The sequence below is a fragment of the Maniola hyperantus genome, chromosome 17 (assembly GCF_902806685.2).
Source record: "Maniola hyperantus chromosome 17, iAphHyp1.2, whole genome shotgun sequence".
In the NCBI taxonomy this organism is placed as follows: domain Eukaryota; kingdom Metazoa; phylum Arthropoda; class Insecta; order Lepidoptera; family Nymphalidae; genus Maniola; species Maniola hyperantus.
This window is the reverse complement of record NC_048552.1, coordinates 10,488,890-10,497,875: the sequence shown is the minus strand read 5'-3', so window position 1 is coordinate 10,497,875 and position 8,986 is coordinate 10,488,890. Positions and strand designations below refer to the sequence as shown.

The 8,986-nt window shown below is 36.1% G+C and overlaps 1 protein-coding gene across 1 annotated transcript; it reads left to right on the top strand.

Annotated features, from left to right (window-relative positions):
* The first annotated feature begins 2,156 nt into the window (after positions 1-2,156).
* Hacd2 (3-hydroxyacyl-CoA dehydratase 2) lies at positions 2,157-8,941 on the top strand. The gene is made up of 6 exons (XM_034977591.2): positions 2,157-2,509; positions 3,419-3,544; positions 4,631-4,754; positions 5,867-6,072; positions 6,554-6,693; positions 7,532-8,941. The coding sequence occupies exons 1-6, from the start codon at positions 2,282-2,284 to the stop codon at positions 7,854-7,856; spliced, it is 1,149 nt and encodes a 382-aa protein (XP_034833482.1). The 5' UTR covers positions 2,157-2,281; the 3' UTR covers positions 7,857-8,941.
* Positions 8,942-8,986: the final 45 nt, after the last annotated feature.

Genomic DNA, 8,986 nt, shown 5'->3' with positions numbered 1-8,986 from the left:
ACTTAGTTTTTCTCACTGAACTTATACGCAAATGCCTGGGCACTGATTTGCCTAAGTATTGGGACCCTTATTGACGGACTGTGGCGGCTTCGAGAAGTTGTTGTGTGACGAGGTGTGGTAGAAGTTAGACACCGTAAGTTAACAAACGTTATCATTCAATACAAGTAAAGGCTCTCATGCCGGTTTCCTCACGATCTTCCTTTTCCTTCACAGCTAAGCAAGTGATATTTAGTTGTTACAATTGTATTAAACTCCGAAAAGTTAGAGGAGTTTTAACAGCGTTTCATAAAGTACCTATTATACAAATTGAGTCCATTGCTTCTGGTGGTTTTGACTTCATAGTAAGTACCTCCACACTACAAGTGCTTTCTCGAGTATGTTTCCTTATATATCTAGAGCTGCCTAAAACGTTGCTCTTCATATGAAAGTTTGGATGTTTCTTACTCCTTCGTACCACAAATATTTAAAGAAACAATTTGGATTAGCTAAATTAGTAACAAAGATACCATATACACTGATTCTAAAGTCTTCGCAGACAGCGTCATACCTAAACAGAAGCTGGTAGTGCCTAGTAGTATAGATTAAGCAACACAGTCAGTGGTCACTTACTCAGTTATCATAATTTTTTTCAGGCAAAGGTGATACAGTGCTGCATTCATTTCTTCATCCTGACAAAGATATGGATTGGGATATGTTGTGAACTCGAGCTCTTGGACCCCGTGCAGAGACAAATAAAATAATGAACGGTGCCAGATTAGATTTATAAGAAGCAGATGGTGATATAATTAAAATGTCAGAATCTAATCTACTTTAATAAAAGAAAACATAAAAAATCATCAAACTGTTGTTTTATTTGCCTAAATAATTTAAATTCCAAAGTAATTTCCAAAGCTAAATCAATTAAATCAGAAAATGATTTGACTTTTGGACATTACTTTGGGGAATAATTTTAGAAGTCCCCCGAAGAGCCTAGTGGTTAGGATGTCCACCTCTGAATAATTGAAGGTTGGGGGTTCAATTCTAGGTACTCATCTCTAAGAGTTATGTGCGTTTTAAACAATTAATTATACTTAACTTGATTTAGCGGTGAAGGAAACATCATGAGGAAATCTGCATGCCTGAGAGTTCTCCATATTGTTCTCAAAGGAGTCAAAGGTATACTATTATGTTCAGCCTGTCGCTGGCTCACTATAGAGTACGGTTCTCTTGAGTGTGAGAAGAGTTTTGGCCATAGTCTACCATGCTGGCCAAATGCGGATTGGTAGACTTCACACACCTTTGATAACATTTTGGAGAACTCTCAGGCGCATGCCTTAGGTTTCCACACGATGTTTTCCATCACCGTTAAAGCAATGATATTTAATTATTTAATTAAAATGCACATAACTGTTCTCCAAGAAGTTATAGGTGAGTGTAAAAAGTACTCTGTGATTCTCATTTCTCAGTGTTAGTATACCTCTATATTTAATGTACTCTGTGCATCAAACCTACTAATGAAAAGTCATCACATATTCTTTTAAAAGTACTTATGAGACTTATATTAATCTAAAAATGCTTTTATACTATTATACTAGCTTCTAAAATTAATAATTGATTTCTTATCTAGCAGAAGAATTACTATAGCCTTTTTTAATCCCTTTCATAACTTTATTTTAATTAATATGAGTAGTAAAACGATTTGCGGATAGCTTATGTCACTGATAAAAACACCTCTCGAGTTGTTTCAATGAAAACCTCATTTGACGTAACATTTGTCGAGGTTCTTATATGACATCAAACTTCAAAACGCGTCCGCAATAGCATTTTTCATACAATAAATTTTATCGATAGTGTAAATGAACTGTCAAAACATTTTTTTGTCCACATCTATCCTTTGTGGACAGTCTCACCGAACCGTGATAGGAAAACCATATTTTGACATTGATGCTGTCAGTAAATGATAGATGCAGTCGATTCGCAATCGGCCTGCTGGTAATGGCTGTCAAATAATAAATTACAGATTATACCCAAATTACGATTTAAACCGGTTTTCATTCAACTCCCTCTAGTGACAAAGTACTCTGTAACTTTGCTATAGTCTGTAGATTTCACCGGTTTGACAGTAATAATTTGACCTAAGTTTTTGTCTGTGGTATATTTTGACATTTGTCAAATTGTTGTCTGTGGTCAATAATTTTTCTGTTTTTCCACAATTTATTAGGTATTTAAATTTCTGGGTTTTCACCGGTGGTTTTCACGAAGTTCATGGGAATTCCAAGAATATTAGAGTTAAATTAAGTAAATGTTTAAAAATTTAACTAAAGAAAGTAAAAGAATGGTTAACCCAAGTCCATTTGTATATTGGGCTCAGACTGACAAAAATGTATCGCTTAAAATTGATTTAAAAAATGTTACGAAGCCCGATATAAATGTTGTGGATAACAATATAAAGTTTGCGGCTCGCGGCATCGGCTCTCATGGGGAGAGTAAATATGAATTTAGTTTAGACCTGTTTTCTTCTTTGAAGTCAGTAAGTACTTGTACATATTTTATTTTTTAAATTTACATACTGTACCGAATTAAAAATAAAAATTAATGTTTGTGCGTTCCTATTCTACGCGTTAGTGCATCATTCATCCGATTGAGTTTTAATTTGTACAGTTGTTGTTGGCACTTGTATGAAAGTCAAATTAAAAGAAGCATTGCAATATAAATGCTCATTATCTGATGTAAGATATTCTACAAAACTTTTTTGTAGGTACTAAGTATATTATTATTAATTTTGATTTGATTTTATTAGATTTGATTCTCTGAGATATCACCGCCAGGTGTGTTGCTCATTAGATCATAATTCATTTACTTACCTGTTACGATAAGCTTAAATAAGTTTAAAATAATTTTCATTCTGTCATATTCTAGATATATCTTAGACTGAATGATGCCTGCAACTTGCATAACTTTCTGTTTTTTTAAATCTAGCAGAAACTCTTTGATTTTCCAGGATAAAAAGTAGCCTATATCCATCTCTGGGATGCAAGTTACCTCTGTACCAAATAGATGATGCCCCCCCCCCAACTTTGGTGTTGATTTAGGTTTTTTAAAATCCCTTGGAAACTATTTTATTTTACCAAATACTCCTGATACTCTGCATTCATCTCATTTTCTCAAAGTTAATTTTCTGAAGGTTTCACTTACTGCATGTGAACTGTGATTTTTAAGATTTCCAAAACCCCCGGGAACTCTTTGATTTTCTGGGATAAAAAGTAGCCTATCTCACTCTCCAAGTCTTTAACTATACCCATGTGAAAAATCACGTCAATCCGTTGCTCTGTTGCGACGTGATTGAAGGACAAACCAGTAAACCAACAAACAAACACGCTTTCGCGTTTATAATATGGGTACTGATTTATTTAAGTGTGTTTAATGTTTTTATTCGTAGAACAACAATGAAGATACAAAAATTGTACGCATATTTGAAAATAGAGTTGAGGTGGTGTTACAGAAAGAAAAGGTAGCTTGGTGGCCACGGCTCACAGCTCAGCCTCAGAAAGCACCGTGGTTAAAGGTAATTTTTGTACAGTGTGTTTGATAAATCAAATAAGTAAGTAAGTATTACCAAATAGTTGGTGTCATAGATTTTTTCGTTGTCTCTGCTGCTTTACAAATGTTCAAACAGTTCTTGGAATTCATTGAAGTTTCTACTGCTGTCTGCAAGGTATCCACACACAGGTGGCATGCAACGGGCCTCATTATTTTTAGGGTTCCATACCTCAAAAGAAAAATAGGAACCCTTATAGGATCACTTTGTTGTCTGTCTGTCTATCTGTCCGTCTGTCCTTGTCCAGTTGACCTAGAATCATGGTCTTATAACACAAGTAAAGGGATAAATCAGAAAACCGTGAATTTGTGGTTTGTGGTGATTATGCGAACCGAATTCGGATGAGCGCACAAACGCCCTTAGGGTGACGAGATTGCTTGGGCTGGCGATGTTTATCGATGTAAACCAGGTTCTGAAGAGGCTGCAATGGGTATCATTTTGCCCATTGTTGTCATTTGTAAAGCAATCGCAAGTTGTCCATTGAATGTTGTTCTCATTTGAATATTAACCAATCAAACTCCAGAAAATTTTATAGACATGTCCAATCCAATCCAATCCATGAGCCTGTTTGCGTCCACTGCTGGACATAGGCCTTTCCAAGAGCGCGCCACCAAACACGGTCCTCCGCCTTCCTCATCCATCCGCTCCCCACCACCTTCTTCAGGTCATCGGTCCAGCGGGCTAGGGGTTGTCCCACACTGCGCTTACCGGTACGCGGTGTCCACTTCAGAACACGACTGCCCCATCGGCCGTCGGTTCTGCGACAGACATGACCTGCCCATTGCCACTTCAGCCCGCTAATCCTTTGAGCTATGTCGGTCGCTTTTGTTCTTCTACGAATTTCCTCGTTCCGGATTTTATACCTGAGAGTGATACCCAACATAGCTCGCTCCATAGCGCGCTGAGCGAATTTTAGTTTGTAGACGAGGCCAACTGCCAGTGTCCACGTTTCCGCTCCATACGTCATGTAGACATTGGCCAATATTCAAATGCGAACCAAAACTACGTGTGGGGAACGCGCTAGGTAAACTTGCATGAGTTGTTTGACTGCAGATAAACTTTGACCTGTGGAAGTCTGAGGACGCGCAGGACAGCGAGGAGGAGCCGCGCGACGTGATGCAGGACTACCCCGGCATGTACGACATGCTGCACAAACAGGAGATGGGCTATAGGAGAGGTAACGTTTGTCTTTTATTGAACTAACTAGCTGAATAATGTCTGCGTGGATTTAGGTTTTGAAATCTTTGATTTTTAGGATAAAACCGGCCAAGTGCGTGGCGGGCCACGCGCAGTGTACGGTTCCGTAGTCACAACTATTATAGCTGACCTAGGATAATTACGATCAATCACAAATACAATATAATTTACATTTATATGCAACTCATAACATCTACGTACAATAATTAACCTCGAAAAACAGATATAACTCCTTAACCTGTGAACCCTACTTAGCCATGATAGTTTTCCTTTAAAATTGATTATTTATACTACTGCTGTGAATTTTTTATTCCTTTCCTCCGTTTCTGTATACTATCATTTGGCTGATAAAGGAAGGGGGGGGGGGGACACACTTGACTCAAAAAAAGGAGGAGGTTTTCAATTCGTCGGAATCTTTTTTTTTAAAAGACCTATTCAACGATACACTGGGGTAGACGAGAAAAAAAATCATCCTGACTTTACATGTAAGGGGAGCTACCCTAAAAAAATATATTTATCACAATTTTATTTCACCACTTTGTCGGCGTGATTAATATTTATACCCATGCCAAATTACAGATTTCTAGCACTAATAGTCTCTAAGATATTTTCTATTATTATTTTAAAAAAAATTTTAGGCTGCCATAGTAAATAAGAAGCCCTTATAAGTATTGTAGTTCAGCACTGTTCGGAATCATACCTTTACATAATTAAAACATTCTGATAAAAAATCTAATGTATCCAAGTGACTTTGCTTTATCAAATACTTACATAATCCCACAATCTATTTATAACAATTTAGATAACTTACAAAACATATACCTACTTTTGATAATTTCTTTCGGTTTATTCAATTGAATTTTTTTATTCTTAAATAAATAACTTTTACTGATTTCGGTTTATAAATAAATAGAAAACTTTACAAGTGACTGTTCGTTTATTCATAGAAAAAAATTCTTTAATTACGAATATTTGGTTCTTTGTAAAACCACGGGTTCTTGGTTTTAAAAATCAGTTTGTTCGGTTCAAAAACTGTCCAGAAAATTCCTCGGTAAATAGTTAAAAAAATCAAAATGACGCTCAAACTTCCAGAAGACTACAAGAAGGTGTATCTAGTGATATACAACCTGTTCCAATTCATCGGCTTCACGTACGTGCTGAGCGTGATGGCGGTACGGTACGCTAAGCTGGAGTACGACTCGGTAGCGGACACGTATGAGCACGTCGGAGCGGCTATGAAGTTCCTACAGCTGATGATGTACTTGGAAGTTATGCATCCCATCTTTGGATATACTAAAGTAAGAAGTTAGTGTACTTAAAGCCACAGTGCTTACCACTGCGCCAGGGAGGTCGTCTCCACGGGCGGAATCGCAAGGACTAACGAGTCCGACCTACTTTCGTCGGCGATAGTATCGCCCTGTGGAGATCTACATAGGTATATATAAAAGGAAAAGATGACTGACTGATCTATCAATGCACAGCTCAAACTACTGGATGGGATGGATCGGGCTGAAATTTGGCATGCAGATAGCTATTATGACGTCGACATCCGCTAAGAAAGGAGTTTTGAAAATTCAACTCCTAAAGGGGTAAAATAAGGGTTTGAAATTTGTGTAGTTCACGCGGACGAAGTCGCGAGAATAAGCTAGTAGGTCTGTATAAGAGTTGTACCGAATTTAGTGGCACGACGCGGCGAGACTATCGCAGCGATTTTCTCGTCCGTGGAGATGGCGCCTAAGGGTGGGTGATGGTGTTCTGACAGAAGAAAATTATTTCCAGGGCGGTGCGTTGGTTCCGTTCTTGCAAGTGAGCGGCCGCGCGTTTGTTCTGTTCGCGATGATAGAAGCCGAGCCGCGCATGCAGACCAAGCCCGTAGTATTCTATCTGTTTCTTCTTTGGAGTACCGTCGAAATCGTTAGGTAACCTACATTATTTAGCCAAGTTCACAGTAAAAACTTTATTTAACAGCGTGGTTATTCGCTTACGCAGTGATCATCACCTCAGCTCAGATAGTCAGTTGGTTGGTGTCTCAAAATGGTTAACGCCCACTGTTATTTGTATGGGATTACGTAACAGAGAGAGCGCTATGCTAACTTCTCTCCGTGGACAGAGTGTAGTACCTACTTGATTTGTGTGCACTATATTTTTACCTACTTGATTTGTGGGCACTATATTTTTACCTACTTGATTTGTGCGCACTATATTTTTACCTACTTGATTTGTGTGCACTATATTTTTACCTACTTGATTTGTGCGCACTATATTTACTTGATTTGTGTGCACTATATTTTTACCTACTTGATTTGTGCGCACTATATTTTTACCTACTTGATTTGTGCGCACTATATTTTTACCTACTTGATTTGTGCGTACTATATTTTTACCTACTTGATTTGTGCGCACTATATTTTTACCTACTTGATTTGTGTGCACTATATTTTTACCTACTTGATTTGTGCGCACTATATTTTTACCAACTTGATTTGTCCGCACTATATTTTTTAATACGTACTATTCATGTTTCAAATAAGCAAAGATTATTTTTTAACGTTTTAAAATAGCGCAATCACTTTGTTTCACACAAATTGTTCTTACAAACAATAAAGGTGACATATCTTTTTATTCACCCAGTTTTATGAAAATGCTCATGCTATGCTATGCAGTATGAAGGTACTTTATAATTATTTTACTCGTGTTTTAAAGTGTACCTTCACCTGAAGGAAATTCCAAAATGTGCTTAACTTTTTAAATTTTCAGGTACCCATATTACATATCCCTACTTTACAAAAAGGAGATCTACATCCTAACATGGCTGCGATACACTATGTGGATTCCGCTGTACCCACTAGGCGTTTTGTGCGAATCCATAGTGATACTCCGCAACATACCATACTTTGAAGAAACTCAAAAATTCACCATTTCTATGCCAAATGAATGGAATTTCGCATTCCATATGCCGTCTTTAATGAGAATTTATTTATTAGCTTTAACTTTCCCGGGCTTATACTTTGTTATGAGTCATATGCATAAACTCAGAACTGTTAAGTTGAAACCTAAGATTGTTATTAAGAAATGTAAATAAGTTGTAATGATTAGTTAAGGATTTCTTTCAGTCTGTGACTAGGATTTATTTTGAATGAAGGAAATGTTTTTTTAGAAATCTAAAAATTTGCTTTTGGTCCTTATTAACTTTACGGTCCTAAAGCATTTGAACAAATCCTGAACTCAACTTAAGTCTTAAGCCTTTTTGGTATATTATATTTATTTATTGTAGGACAAAAAATTATTAAAAGTGAATAAAAATAAATGTGCTCTTAAAATTTATCAAGGTATTAATTTTAATCAAAAAATTTGTATTGTAAAAGGTTAGTAAAGCGTAATGCATAAATAATGATTTCACACGCGGCATTTTAACTTGGGTGTCAAATTTCATGTCAAAAGTACGATGTTAGTCCTTATTTTATAGGTGAACCCACAGATATGTCCAGAATTGCAACTAGCGTGGCACCATCAGTCCCTCTCGCTCTAGCAGATTTCCTTACTTGTGAAATGTCATTACACTACACTTCACGTTGTTTGCCAATTACTCACGTACAAATACATTTTGGCAAACAAAAAAAAGTGGCCACGGTGATAAGGACAAAACATAATCATTTTGTCACGTTCTAATAACAGCTTAAATGCATTTAGCTATCTCGCTCTAACAGTAAATGTCACAATAGGGCTACTTCTAATAGTCCTTATTCTGAGGGTGAACCATACTTTTGATATGACAGCTGACCCATAGAGTTGTGCGTGAGAAGTCATTTTGTACGGACTATTAAGGTTATTCATAACTATTATATCTAATTATCTATTTAAATATCACTTATGAATAAATTAAAGCAAGTAAAATCACTACACTATTAAAACCTCATAATATAGATTTTGTGCAATGGTTGTTATAAAAATAATATTTCGAATAGCATAATAATTATAATAGCATAATAGAATAGCATAATAAACATCATGCATTTTATATTTAAGTAAAAGTTAACAATTTTTTCCTGTTTCTTTCTGATGATTATTTATGTAAATCATCTTTATTTGTTCTGCAGACTTATTTACATTTGTTGTAATTGTGTTTATATTTTTATAAAATATGATGAAAAATAAACGATTTTTCTTAAACTGTTTACTTTTTAAAAAGTGGTTAGACACAAAAGAAAATCA